At 39.1% G+C, this 16,064-nt stretch overlaps 1 protein-coding gene across 1 annotated transcript in view; it reads left to right on the top strand.

Annotated features, from left to right (window-relative positions):
* Nucleotides 1-15,117, top strand: part of LOC128735340 (MOXD1 homolog 2-like) — a 96,410-nt gene extending 81,293 nt beyond the window's left edge. The window contains exon 8 of the mRNA XM_053829830.1: nt 14,755-15,117. Within this exon, the coding sequence (XP_053685805.1) occupies nt 14,755-15,117 (363 nt within the window). The remainder of the gene's footprint in view (nt 1-14,754) is intronic.
* The last annotated feature ends 947 nt before the right edge of the window (nt 15,118-16,064 follow it).

Genomic DNA, 16,064 nt, shown 5'->3' with positions numbered 1-16,064 from the left:
CCCGGTCGATTTTGATATTATTGGAAGAAATTACAAAAAAATCATAAGGTGTTAGGTACTTTTGGCGACACAGTTATGTGAACAACATGTTTGTTTACAACATTCTGGCAACAGTTCTAGCGCGATGTTTGACTTTCAAACTGAATAAGCGGCGGTCTTTTGTTTCAGTATCTATAGGTTAGATTAGAGCGGGGCTAGTTTTCAAATAAAGTTTACATAACAATTAATAACAGCAGTTAAATTACTATTGTTGTGTATCTTATTCTTGAGTATTCTTGGGATTCAATAAAACCGAAGCAATGTTGCGAATCGAGCGAGAAAGCAACGATGGCTACTCACACGCGAGAGAATATGAGAATCATAGTATTCAACGCTTACAGCGCTCACGTAATCGTAAAAGAAACAGCCGCCGTTGCTGTGTGCAGACATTCTGCTACCCACACACTCGCGCACGCACACCCTCATATTGTCTTCCTGCGTAGCTTTATCCGCGAGTCAAAAAACTCATGAGCAATCAGCTGCCCGTGAAGCTTATGGAGAACTGTGATACAAATTTTGCATTCTTTTCTTCGTCATCTTCGCCCTCGATTCTATTCATGGGCGGGAGTGCGAATCCTCACGAACAATTGGTATCAGCAGCTCGGATTTCAACGACGAACGAGAGCGATGACCGTAGCTGTTAGCTAAACACACACTCGCAAAAACTCGTTGCAGTGCATGAATAAATAAGAGCGAGGGTCCGAAAGAATGGGTACGCGTCTGTGAGGAAATTAGATCACCCGAGAGTGGGCTTCGCAACACTGATCCGAAAGCAATGCCTGGGTGCTACACTCAGTTTCAAAACTTAACCTTCTGTTTTGATACAACTGACTTCGCAGCCAGCCGATCAAAGTTGATAATTATTTTTCTAATAGTAGCATTCACAAAATCAGACATATTTTTATAAAAAAGTAAATATTTTGACTTAATGGCAAAATGTACAAAAAAATATAATCTGCAATATTATAGATAACAATTTTTCCTAGATGTTTGAAGCCGTAGTCGGGCTGCGAATATTTGATTCATCCAAAAGAATCGTTTCTGTTTAGATTAGTGCTATACATATTTGTATTATTTATAGCATCAATAGCTCCTCTTATAACTCTCTAAGAAGCATCATTAGGATAATATAAAATTATGGACGAAGGATTGATAATAGATGACCTGAGAATAATTCCGTCCTTAAGTAGAATGGTTTTGATTCTACTTAAGTGTCGCTCATCAAAGTAGATTTTGCAACCCTGCGTTTACGGAGCACCTAATGTTACATTCGTGCTGGTATTACATTCAGGTTCGTGCTGCATTCGGGCTTGTGTTACATTCGGGCTTATGTTACATTTGGGCTACTGTTACATTCGGGCTATTGTTGCATTTGGGCTAGTGTTACATTCGGGCTTGTGTTATTCGGGCTTGTTGCTTTCGGGCTAGTGGTATTCGGGCTAATGTTATAGAATCCCTTAAAACCAATCACTTAAAGCATAAGCTTAGGATACCACCCGTGTGCTGCTGGTCCGTTATTGATCAGGGCTGTTGAAATTTACAAAATGATGACTAGAAAAATCGTAGGGTATTTTCGGCCTACCGCCTACTGTGTTACCTAACTCACTGCGAATATGCGTTGTGTTCGCGGGATCGTGTTTATCTATTTATTTATTTATTATTAAATCAACGGGCTCGAGATAGCCCCAATGATTGTTGATAGTTACATAAAAATACAGTCAAGTGAGTAAAATACAAATACAAAAACAGTTAAAATATAAGTCTACATCACTCGCGGTTTACTGCTCCCGAAAAAAAAAAGCTTGCAAATCTTCTGCCAAGTATTCGACGCGACAGATGAAAATCGAATAATGATGACACTTAATTAAAAACTCGCTGCAAGCCACCGATAGCGCCATTCATAGAGTAATTAGTGCGATGAACTGGTAGTCTCAGCATGGCACTATTACGCAGTGCTCATGGTTGCACATTTATGTTAATCTGCTCCATAAGCACAGGGCTGTCTATTCTACCCTGCAGGCAATCTGCAATAAACAAAGCTCTAGAGGCAGCTCTATGAACATAGAGAGGTTCTAAGTCAATCAGCTGACAGCGGCTTACATAACTAGGTAGACGGAACGGGTCTCTCCATGGCAACCTTCGCAAAGCGAATCGAAGAAATCGGCGCTGAATTGATTCAATTCTCTCTGTACTGTTGTTGTAGTTAGGATTCCAAACGGGCGAACAGTATTCCAGGATGGACCGCACCAGCGGACAATATAGTGACTTAAGGCAATATATATCAGAGAACTTTTTCGCGATCCTGAAAATGAAGCCTCCTAATGACCTCGAAGCTTTAGCGATAATGTACGAGATATGCTCCTTATACGTTAACTGCGGATCCAAGATAACTCCCAGATCTTTTATATACGGAACACGTTCGATGGGTGTGCCATTGAGCTCTTATTCTTATTCTTATTCTTATTAATACCATCACAGCCACAATAAAGGATTCCTGGAAATAATTTTATTTATTTCAGACCATAGAAATATTTCAAATTATTTTCTTGTCTGTATTAACATTTGCAAAATATCAGAGATATATTGCAAATGTTTAATCGACCCGCAAACTGTGAAGTATTGGCGCAAAGACGATTATACGAAATGGGTCTTGTTTGAACAAGTTATTCACACATAGATGCATTTCAAAATCAACAGGGGAAGAAGAAACGGGGACGTCTCGTACCAACCGTTTCTGATTAATAGTAACTTTGTTTTCGTTGGGAGTATCTTTGCCAATAAAGGTTAAATGATACTCCGGACCCTCGGGGATGAACTTTTAGCCTTTAGACCAAAAGCCCGGCTGCAATTAGCCAAGGTTATAGCGCCTTATTTCGCTCTCTGAAAATAGATTAAACTCAAACTACCAACAATATTAGTTCAAATTATTTCTTAAAAAACGCGGTATTAGGAGAAATTTATCAGAAATAAAAAACTTTCACTCATCTGCATTATAATCCACTACTGCAAATTAACTACTGTTAAAAGATTCTGTTCGCATCGATCAACCTCGGCCCTTGGCCGACAATACCCTGGACATTCGGAGTGGGTGTTATAAACGGTTCCAGCACAGCAACACACTTTTTCTGCATTAAAGCTCCGCTAATAGTTCCATTATAAATCACTCTAGTTGCTTTAGTTACACCCAGTGAATCCATCACGGTTTGGCTTATTCAAGAACACTTTTACACAATATTGACTTAACTCTTACTACGTTATATTCTTTTTCATGAAAAACTGTTCAATATACATTATTTAAAACGAAAAATTCGCAACGTCAATTTTTTCCGATGAGTGTTGCATTGAGCTCATAACAAAGCAGGATCGGGTCTTTTTTCTGGAGAAAGTGATTATTGAACATTTCTCCGGGTTCACTAACATGCGGTTCACATCGCACCAAGTGGCAAAGGCCTCCAACTGATTTTGGAGAAAGTGACAATCGTCTGTCGAACGGATCTGGGAAAACATTTTCAGGTCATCTGCATACGAGAGTCGAGGGTATTTGATAGCCAAATTAACATCGTTGAAGTAGAGCAGAAAGATCAAAGGTACTAGATGGCTTCTCTGAGGTATACCTGAAGAGGCTAGATAGCTATCGGACCTACAATCTCCAATGGCAACCACCAACTGTCGGTTGGTCAGATATGAGCGAAACCAGCGCAAAAGGTTGTCGCTATTTTGCAATTGCGATGTCATGGTTTATCTTATCAAAAGCGGCCGACAAGTCTGTGTATAAAACATCTGTTTGAGCACGGTGGTCCATACTTCCCGTTATGTATGATGTCAGAACCTGCTGTTACTGGTGGTAGAGCGCTGGGAAATGAAACCATGTTGATCGGCACTTATATATTGTTTGCAGTGTGACAAGAGGTTCCATGATTACCAACTCAAATAGTTTTGAAACTGCACTGAGCGATGTGATTCCTCTATAGTTGTTCACATCTTGTTTACTACCTTTTTTATACGCAGAAAACATATGCGCAAATTTCCAACACGATGGGAATACGCCGCTAGAGATAGACATTCGGAATAGGTAGAGCAATGGCGTCAACATACAGGATATGTGTCTCTTTAGGAATGCAGAAGGTACTCCATCAGGTCCAGGGTTGAAGGACGACTTAAGCATGGAAGCGGCTTTTGAAATTTTCTCGACGTTTACATCAATGGCATCTAGTGTTTGACGATAAATTGGAACATTGCTTGCTGCTAGGGCAACATGGTCAACGCTCAATACCTCGTTAGTGAAAACACTTGCAAATTTACTGGAAAAGGAACGGCATATGTCCTGAGGTGCGGTAGCGATTTCCTCGTTATACTCCATAGCTGACGGGAGGCCGGACTCTCTGCGTTGATCGTTTACATAGTTCCAGAAGCACTTCGGGTGACGCTGGTGTAGGTTCGAAAGGTTTCGAAAAATATCGCCCTTGTATCGAAAATATCGTTAATTTTGATCACTAAAAATAACGTACCTAAACGTTACATTTCAAGTGCGAGTAATACGCAATAATTGTATTGTGAAACTGAATTGTTATTTATGCAACTTTTTACAAATTAAATGCTATAACAAAAGCACAACTTATAAAAAATCGTTTGTTATCGTTATTAACTGTATATGCGTTATAAACGAATAAAATGTATGGTTACGTTTTATTTCAATAATACGCATATTCGCAGTGAGTCAGGTAAAACAGTAGTCTTGATGGAAGAACAAGTGGTTTTGACGTTATTTTAATATAAAACAGTAGATTACTTACAGTACAGAGAAAAGGTCGACAGAGTATTTTCATTGGACAAAGATAACGAAAATAGGCTGAATTTGGAAAATATTGGAAAACATGCCGAAAAGACCCTCCCGTACTCCGCTTGGAATAGCGCACTATTGATCATTGTGTAAGGTTATCAGGTCCCTGCATGCTGATCAAAACCGACACCAGCCACATCCGAATATGGATCCTCGTGGGATGGGAAGGAAATATTAGTCCAATACTTGTTGCTACTTAAGACCTGGGAATGATCTGCATTTTCGCAATCATTTCGGGAAAGAAATTGTTGTTAGTAGAAGGAGAGAGCTAGATAAAAATCTTAATGGATAATGTAAGCGCCCGCGAAGTCTCTTGGCACCGGCTAACTCAGATTTTCGATTATTTTTATTGAGTACCTGCTACCCAGTTGGCCTCGAGGTATGATGCTGGCCTAATAAGCCAGTCGTCGTATGTTCGAATCTCGGCTGGGAGAGGCTGTTGGAATCAGTAGGATCGTAGCAACTAACCCAGTAATTGTCCTGTATTCTAACAACTGGCTGCGAAGTCTGGCGTACCAAAACAGAAGGTCAAGCTTCGATAACGGAATGTAGCTCCTAGGCTTTGCTTTTTTACCCACTACAAATACGGATTTAATTTAGAGAACTCGCGACCAGGGCCTGGTATAGTCGAAACAAATAAATGAAGCTGACATTGTCTTACCTTCGCTTCATACATGGAATGACTTGTTTCATTTGTTGAACAGAACGTTTCACGCAAGCTTCAATTGAAGTTGGTGGCTGTTTCAAATGACGACGACTAAAAGTCAAGCACGATTTGTCGATATTGCCTAGGTTAATTATAATAGAGTAAGGAGGGGTAAAAGTGCGATGAGGGTAAAAGTGCGATTCAATGATTTATCGGTGCAGATTCCGAGTAAATTGACTACATTGGCATGGATGGGTGAATACTTTGATAGGTTGAATCTAACGTAAATTTTGATTGCTTACGAAGCATAGTTGCTGAGTTAAGTGCAAATGTTCTTTTAGGTCGGTTTCGGTGTAATTTTTCGTTATACAGCAAATACGATACCAACAGCAGGATATTACTTGTTGAAAATTTATAGCAGCGTTTTACATCAGCCACATATCTGTTTTGAAAGTAATTGAATTTTGAAAATAATTTACAAAATATATTTCGCTTTTCCGTAATTTAATCTAACCCCGTCAAGCGCCTAGCGGGGTAGAAGTTCGATTCACGGACGGGGCAAAAGTGCGATTCACGGACTAGGCAAAAATGTATAGCTAATTATATACAGCTTCAGGCACTATATCACAGATACTAGAAATGAAAGATCTGCAGAAAACTGTGTGCTCTACAGATGTTGGCCGAAGAAAAATAATGTGTTTTCGCTGATGAAACAAAAAACAAACGTTTGGAAAAGTTTCGATCTAACGGAGGCTGCAATACACCAGCGCAAAATAGAAAAGGTGCAAATTGAGAATATTCCTTACCGAAATATAACGCAGATTGAAGATAATATGGTTTTGATAGCTACTGCTGGGCTAATTTCATGGATTCTAGCTTCGCACTTTTGCCCCACTAGTGGAGTAAAAGTTCGAATCTGCACTTGATCAGAAGAAAGAAGAATTTATTTTGCAAAACACTATTACCGCAGATGATTTATAGTTGAATGTGAAGACATTGAGTTACTGCATCACTATAAAATATTATGTTGTTCCGTTTGTCTGATCGGGAAGCTATTCCCGAGAAAGCTAAGTCTTATAATTAAATAACTTTTAAAGTGGGCTCTTTGACATTAAGTTATGAGCGATCGAAACGCTCTCGCCAATGCTGAGAAGCGTCTGCTTTCAATTGGGTTAGACACACAGATATTTGTAAATTTTTCAACACTATATCGATTGGATGGAGTTATTTGGGAGCCACAACTGAAAGCGGATTATTGTAGCGAAATTTGCCTTTCCACAATACTGGGGAAGTTAAAAGAAATTAGCTTTACCCATTTGAAGTAAGTCCTAGTCATAGTTTTCAATGTGGTCAGTTTTACTGTTAAAAGTGTTCCGGACTTTCAAAGGAACACCCGGTCCGTTCCGGTAAAAAGTCGGACTCTAAAATTTTGTTCCGATCAGACTTCGGACCGAACTTTACCCGATCCGTCGATGTCGACCGCTACTTTTATGTATGAAACTGTGAGGTTATAATTGTCACTAATGTTTTATTTTACAGGCTTGAACGTTCTTCCAAAAACTTTTTGGTGGAGCTCAATTTGCAATAAATAGAAACAAATAGCGAAGCGATGATGCGATTTTTATTTTGGCACAGGCAAAAGTATATTCGCAATAATTTTTATTGCTTGCTGACTTAAGCTGCGTTTAAACTGGGCAATTTTTGGCAACATATGGAATGCAACATGCGGTATACGACATGTTGCTAGTTGTTGGTCAATGTTGGTTCTGTTGCCACCTGAACGTACCTTTAGATACATCTAGAACGTATTCATGTAACAGTCACTAAGCATATTTTTACCAAAGATGAAAAAAGAAACAATGGTAGAAAAAAAGACAGAGAGAGCTGGTTTCAGTTCGATCTCTAGGTTCGTTTTGTGAACATCAACAACCGTCTCGATAGCCAGCTCCAGATTGCAAAAATTGAACTAGATTCGTCATTGTGCTGTCGTGATAGAAGATTGACGTTCGTCCATCACGACAAAATTAAGCAATAAATTACAATTTTAAGGTAAAATAATCCAGTTTAAAACGCCGCATACATTTTAACACCCAAACAAGCCACTGCTGCTGCTGAGCAGAATTTTCGATTCCGAAGCGTAACCATTCGGAACTAAATCGCTTTCCTCGGGGGAGAGCGCTCTCGCATCCATTGGAAATAATTGCACACGTTGAATTTAGCAAATTGTGCGCTATAAATAAATTAAGTGCGACCAGCAATGCTTCCGATGGAGATTGTATGAAATTTATTCATCCGCAAATGAATCTTCGTGCCGTAGACCGCACCACTACCGCACTGTGTGCGAAACCGACGGCAGCCAGATGCCAACAACGAACGGGGAGAAACCGAAACGGTTCCCAGCCGGTGGTACTTTCACCCAAGATCCGGTAGCATCCTTGAAGCGTTCGATTCGAACCAACCTAGATGCACACTACGCGCACACGGATACTCACACACAGGCACACACACTCCGACACTTGTGTTGAAGAAGTTTCTCGTTCGGTGGTTTCCATATAAGCCATATGTTCGACTATTGCTCGACTGTGAAAATCGATATTGGAAAATGCTAATTTTCGACTGGAAATAAATTCTATTGATAAAGCACTTGAAGTCAGCCACTAAATGTTTCAAAAGTGAATCCCATTTATATAAGCTATTTATGGGCTCGGTTTGTCTGTCTGTCTGACGGGGGTGAACCCATAGAGAAATTGCGGGTGGTGGCTGTTTTCGATTTTCCCCCAATGCACGTAGGTACGTTGTAGGCTTTGGTGGTCTTTCGGGATTGCCCGTGTCGACGGACCTTTGCATAGCCGTGTGCACAGCAAAAATGATAAGGGTGTGGTGCGGAACTTTTCGTGTCGTGGCCAACCATCAGCCGATCAGTTGGACGGTTTTGGACGTCTAACGCATGCATCACGGTCCCACTATACTGTACCGCCGCAGGTTGGAATTCGATGATAAATTTATCAGTTTGCTGCTTAAATTCTTGAATCAATTGTACCTAATGAATGGATTTTATTTGATCAAAACAGTTTTCGGGATGACGGTGGTGAGAACGAGAAACAGAATTTTGGAAATTGATTTTTATATTCTCGTCGTTCTTTATTTTGACGATTTTCCACAAAACAAAATGAATCGACTGATCTGTAATTTTTTTAAATATAATGTAGAACTAAGCTTGTTGAGAATTTACGACCCAACCCGGATCCCAAAATGATTTGAAAGATACACTCTCTATTCTCTAACTTTAGAATCACCCACTTTCCACGGAACGTCAATCGACCGGATGATTTAGAAGAAAACAAAAACATCCGTTTTAAAGTACATTCTTTTTTCCTGCCAAGCCAACCTGCTTCGGATCTCCGGGCTTAGGAAATGCGATAAATTCATGGCAAAATTGAGTGATTTTCCGCCGTTGGTTTTGCTGCGTGACCCAGCCCGGTTCCGCTGCTGGCTGCGGTGCGGTGAAACTTTTCGCATAAATATCTAGTTCGATTAAACTTTTGCGCGTTATTGTTTCGCGATGGCTTTGCGGGTAACGGTGCAGAGTGCTTTTCGGTTATTGAAATTTAGTCTGCCCCGCGTCGGGTGGCAGTGAAAAGGAGTGCAAAATGGCACGATTCAACACGAATTTCTGCAACATTCTATTAAATTTTATGGTTGTTAACTGAGAAGTAATTAAAAATTGTCCTTAATGTAGCAGGTCATGGGCAGTTTTGTAATGTTATTAACATTTAATAGAGCAGCACTTACCCCAATATTCGGCTGCTGAAGGTATGACGTGATAACGATCCTCATTTCAAATGATTTACTAGTCTTGTCCAGATATGTAAATTATTACTGTAAACAGCCTTAGAGTTAGGAAATATCAGCACAATTGTTAAGCGTGATTGAGAATGTACATTTCTTCTAAAAGGGTGCGTGCGATCTAATTAAAAGTTAGACAAAATTTCTACGTATTTCTGGTATACAAAATCAAGTAACATAGGACGGCGGATCTATTTTCACGCGGCTTGGAATTGGATTTCAAATAAGATCTAATGTTAGGTTTAAAACTTAACAAAAAGCAAAAACTTAACATAATGGAAGGGAAAAGAGGAGAAAGAAAATTTGGATAAATTGGACAGAAAAGGAGAAAATGGGACAGCAAAAGAGGCAGAAATGAGGACACTTTACAGCAATAGATGAAAAACGAAACGAAAGAAAAATGAGACAAAAGAAATGAGAAGCATGAAAAAAAGATGGAACGAGAAATAAAATAAGGATAAACTGGATAGTTAAGGAAGAAATTGTTTCATTTTCCAAAAGAACAATAAAGAAGAAAAACCCAGACAAAAAAGGAGAACATATAGAAACAAAGGTGAAAAAGCAAAGGAGAAAATATGAGATTAGGAAAGTGGAAAAAACGAAAACAGAAAAAGAGGAAAAACGGGACAGAAAAATAACGATAAAAAAAATAACGATAACGTGACATTATAAGTAAAAGAACGGAACAGACGAACTTGTAAAATGGGGTAGAAAAGGCCTTAAAAGCGAAAAAATACGGATGATAATAGGGGACAGGAAAAAAGAAAACCGATAGAGAAAATGGTGTAATGGAAAAATAGGTGGATAAAAAGAGAAATAGCAAAGCCATGGGTATAAACGTCCTTAAAAACTTGACCCTTCTTTATCGACAGACTTCACAGTCGTTTATTAGAGTACAGGAAAACTACGGGACTAGTGTAAAGTTCCTATTGACTTCATAGCGGCACCGTCCAATCGAGATTCGAACCTACGACGACAGACTTGTTAGGCCAGTATCTTACTTCGGAGTTAACTGGGCGGGATAAAAAGAGAAAATAAAGGTAAAACAGAAAAGAAAATGAAAAAGTAAAACAGAAGAAAAAAATCAAGATATCACACACATCAAGAATGGGCAAGAATGGAACAGAAAAACAAGAAAAGTAAACCAAAGAAACGCAGAAGAAAATAAAACGAAAGCAGAAATAAGAAAAAAACAATTATGAAAAAGAAGGAAACATGAAAGAACATGAAGATAAACGGGATACAAAAAACTAGACAGGAAAGCAAGAAAAACGGCTCTGAAAACGAGGTAGAACCAAAGAAAAAAGTTGAAAAACGGATCAGAGGAAAATCAGGACAAAGGAAAAAAATGGAAAAACGGGTCACGAAATGAAGAAAAAAAGTATAGAGAAATAGGAAAGAGAAATAGGAATGAGCGGCAAAAAGGAAAAATGAGAGAAAAAAGAGGGAAAACGAAACGAGAAAGGAAATACGAAGGAGAAAAGAAGACGGAAATAAAGAGAAACCAAAGGGGAATAGAAGAATAGCAGGAGAGAAAAAAGAAAACGAGGAAAACGAGAAAAAGAAGTCTAACTGGTTATAAAAAGAGGAAAAAGAATATGAATATGAATATGAATATGAATATGAATATGAATATGAATATGAATATGAATATGAATATGAATATGAATATGAATATGAATATGAATATGAATATGAATATGAATATGAATATGAATATGAATATGAATATGAATATGAATATGAATATGAATATGAATATGAATATGAATATGAATATGAATATGAATATGAATATGAATATGAATATGAATATGAATATGAATATGAATATGAATATGAATATGAATATGAATATGAATATGAATATGAATATGAATATGAATATGAATATGAATATGAATATGAATATGAATATGAATATGAATATGAATATGAATATGAATATGAATATGAATATGAATATGAATATGAATATGAATATGAATATGAATATGAATATGAATATGAATATGAATATGAATATGAATATGAATATGAATATGAATATGAATATGAATATGAATATGAATATGAATATGAATATGAATATGAATATGAATATGAATATGAATATGAATATGAATATGAATATGAATATGAATATGAATATGAATATGAATATGAATATGAATATGAATATGAATATGAATATGAATATGAATATGAATATGAATATGAATATAAGGTACTACCACTTAGCAGAACGTCCGTTCATAGCAATGGACCTATTATGACAAAAAGAATTGTACATAAGGAAATTGGCTTGTAAACAACATCACTTACACGTACCAGGGGTGTTGAGAATCGCCTTCCAGGGACTAGATCCATACGCCAATCGTTGAATAAGCCCTCTTAATACAGAATGGCCCCGGCAAGTGGGGAGAAGGGCCCGCTCGTTATCCATGATATGTTGCTATCATGCCACTTCAAACGAGTGCTCTGATCGTTATTATATACGTACATATAGACAATACGATATAGAATATAGTATAATAATAGTTTAATTTTTCACTCTGGTAATAATACACAAATGAAAGCGGAGTACTTATCTTGAGTTTTCCATACTTCTTACGGTTCCTTGTTAGGGTTAAAGGATGGTTCCAGAGTACCATCAAACACCAAAACGCCTTAGCTGTATCTCATAAAAAAGAAAGAAAAATCATTAGTATATTATTTAAACCCGCTTGCCTAAACTACATTTGTAAGATTAGGCAGCCGGTGCCCCACGGCAGCGCACCTCCTAGCTCGGCTACTCCATTTCAAAGATGGAGCATTACCGGGCATGGCCGCGTGGAGGCGATAGGTAGAAACTTGGGACGGCCAGAGCTATGTTGAACGAGTTGTCATGTTGCCTTCCCCATTTCATACCCTGATATAAAAAGAGGAAGGTGGGACAAAAAATAGGAAATAGAAGAAAAGGAAAACAGGAAAAATGGATCAATGAAAAAGGTCAGGGACGGAAGAGAAAGAGATGAAAAATGGGAAATAAAAAAAGAGAAACCTAAAAGAAAAGGGCACAAAGACACAAAGGGCACAAAACAATAGAATAAACAAGACAGCGAAAAGACTGGAAAACGAAGCATCAAAAAGAGGAAATACAAAACAGTTGAATGCGAAAAATGCAAATGAAAGGAGATAAAAGGAATTTAAAAAAGGCGAAAATTGGAAACGAAAAGAGGGAAAAGGGAATGAAAATTCGAGATCCGGAAAGAAAATAATAACATAAAACGAGTGAAAAACAACTGAAAGTGAGAAAAAATGGACAGCAAACGAAGAAAAGCAGAACAATGAAACAAGAAATACGGGATAGGAAAAAAAGTAAACGAACGAATCAGAAGGTAAACGGAAAAAAATAAAAGCAAAGATCAGGAAAAGAGTACTTGAAATTGAAAGTAACCCTCTAACGGGGACGGCCGTCTGACGACGGCCTTCGCTTTTACAGCTCCATAGCCGCATATGGAATTGATTTTGAATTGACCACAGAGCCGTAGCGTGACATTGTGGCGCCCTTGGCGAAGGTCCAATTTGGCCCCCAAGTTTATCACTTCTTCTTATTCGTCCCTTATCCAACACTTTCGCTGTACTTCACGTATGCATTGAGAAAAATAGACTAATTTTAGATGGCGATAAAAAAAATACAAAGGATAATCCATTGAAACACAGTTTGCTTAAATCCTACGTTTTTGAGTCTTGTACAAAACTGCTTCGCGGCCCTGCTGGGCGTTCTGACAGCAATTATCAGGAACATACGCCTTGGTCGACGACAAGGTAGACGTCGGAGTTGTGGCCCTGGCGATCAGCTGCTTCTCCATTATGGCCATTTTTAGCGGTCTTCGGCACGTTTATCTTCAACCGTTTTATCTTCTGCAGTGATCTCTTGGCATGATGGACCGAGGCCTGGTCCGGCCAGAAGACCAAACCCTCTTTCACGTAATACTTCTTGATGAAGGTGGCAACTTCTGGCACACCTTCTAGGTGATTGTCTACTATTCAGACACCGCCAGCCTCGACTGACGCTTCCGCTTAAAAATGTCTATTTTGACCAGCTTCACCGTTTGACCGGTTGCTCCGATCTCCCGGCCCAATGCGCCGAAAGATATGGGCACCTTCCTTTCGATATTCCTGTTCAGCTTTTGTTGCACTTCACGGTCGTGCAGCACCGCCAGACAGTCAGAACCATGCTTCCGTTTGGCGCTTTAGCAGGGAGAGGATCGGCTCAAACCAGCGGACACGAAGTGCCTCATCATATTCACTTCTACGCTACGGGCTGGAGCTGGCAGTATGAACAAAGCATCGAGAGTAGTTTGAGTGTTTTCGCTACGGCTGCTGCATGCAAATCAACTGATAACACTCTACACAACGGGATTGCTACAACTGGCAATGCATAGGTGGATTCATCACCAACTGGTAGGGTTATTGCATTAAAAGTTGGTTAAATCAGTCCATTTTAATGCATACGTTATTACTAATTCTTTACTGAAATTCAGGCCCCTTTTGGCGCCCCCAAGACCTAGCACCCTTGGCGAGAGCCGGTCTGGCCTGCCGCACACTACGCTATATGAAAAATTTGTTCTAAACAGATTTCTTGACATTTTGATATTAATTTTACAACATTCTACCTATGCATTCAAGATCTATCATCTTTCAAAAACAAAAATTCAGAAAAATTCCGAAAATAAGTGCGTGAATATTCCCTCTTTTACTTTTGTCGAAATAGGACATCTAGAATAAAATGTTTTTAAAATGGTTTTCCAGGAGCGGCGTTTTATTCCACCGAAGTTGTTCCACGCTGCACTGGAATGCTTATGTATATGATCGTTTTTCGGCCACTTCCCGTGGTCGGATCATTACAAATTTAGTATCAAAATAAGCGAAAAAGACTGCAGAATCAAAATCTGAAAACCTGATTTTTTCAAAATTTTTAGTTGTTTATGTCCCCTTAAATCGTATGGGAGCATTTGCTCTAACTCTTTTATTCTTACGGCCTAATATTGCAATCATCTATACTGTGAAGATTAAATTAAAATCTTTGGGCATTCGATTCACACCTTTAAAAATTATTTTATTCTTCATTATGTTTCATGAAGAAGGTGGGACACGTGTCCTGGTGTCCCCAATATGGCCAACCGGTGACAATGCTTTATTATTTCAAATAAAATGATTCTTTCATATTCTCCAACAAGCTAAATTGGTTCTTGTTTGCTAATTTTATATATTCTTTTTTTATTGAAATGTACTTTGCAGAGAAATTCCATAATATTTAGTAAAATCAAAAATTTATTCACTGTTATATTTATTATCCTATACTGATCATTGTCATTTCTTTTCCGACTGCTTGCAGGGCACCGAAAGTCTGGACGGCTACGCCCCGAACATCACCAAATCGTACAAGCTGACCAAGTCGTGCAGCTTCGTGCGGCCGGTGCCCGGAACCGGCACCGGGGGACCGAGCGTGGCCAACGTGTACTTCCAGAACCGCAACCGTTACGTCACCGAGTCGGAAACGAACGTCGATCTGCCGCTGGTCGAGGACGACGAGCTGGACGATAACAACGTGATAGAGGGTGCCGCCCGCAGCAAGGTGTCCCGCAGTTCGGCCACCGAGTCGATGGGCCTGAGCGGTGCCGGCCTCGCCGGGCTCCACTGCCAGCTCGGAGCGTATCTGCTGTTTATCATCTTCCTGAACTCGTTCCGGATAGCGTAAGTGGGCGTAGGTGGAGTTGGTCGGGTTTCGTTGCGTTCGTTCGTTCACCGGATTGGGCTGCTGTATACACGTGGAATAGTGCTTTCTATTTTTTGGAAAGTTGCAACTTTTCTACCCCTTTTTATGTATTTTCGTATCCGGGAGGCTGCGGTAGAAAAGTTTAGAACCATTTAACAATAAGTAGCCAACAAATTGCACCCCGACTGTGGAAAGTAACTGGATTGTAAGTGCGAGAGTGAGAGAGCCAGCGATACAGTGTGAGCGTAATAGAGGGGAAACAGAAGTTCTGATGGAGTTTTTTGTCAGAGCCCTCGAACAAGGAAGTCGTCATTCGCCTAAGGACCAAGTCATGGAAGAAGCAGGTGACGATAGCGGATGATACAAAAGAGGGATCGTGTGTAAATAGATCGAAAAGAAGTGAGAAGAGTGGAAGTCATTTTTAAATGGGAAAAACTTCTTAAAAATTGTTCTTTTTGGCAGTTTTTTATTGTTTTGTACAGAGGATAAAGTGATTCGCGAAATAGAAAGAAAGAGAGAGAGAGTCCATAACCTTAAGAAAGTAGCCACCCAGTAGAAAATCGAAAACGTAGCATTACAGTGAGTAGTCTGAAATCGCTGAAAAAGCTCACAATATGGTAACTTTAACGAGTATACTTTTAAAATGTTGGAAGTTGAAGGCAGGCCGGATCAGACGGTGTTTGTAAATAGCAGGTTTTGGATCCAGGTATCTTTGCTTGGTAGAAGAGAGCGGTTTGTAAATAACCGGCAACTGACCTGAAAGGAAACTTTAGCAAAGCAACATTTGTAGCAGATGTGAAAATTTTAGTGTCTTTAAACTAAGAAATGGAACCGTACTCCGTAGTCTAGTCAGTAATAAGAGGACAAAACTGGTCTAATTTTTGTTACATAGCGTCTATACCTACTGTTTTTTGTACGCTGCTGTTTCC

This window comes from Sabethes cyaneus, chromosome 2, assembly GCF_943734655.1.
Source record: "Sabethes cyaneus chromosome 2, idSabCyanKW18_F2, whole genome shotgun sequence".
NCBI classification, from domain to species: domain Eukaryota; kingdom Metazoa; phylum Arthropoda; class Insecta; order Diptera; family Culicidae; genus Sabethes; species Sabethes cyaneus.
The sequence above is the reverse complement of the archived record's forward strand: the minus strand, read 5'-3'. Positions and strand labels throughout refer to the sequence as shown.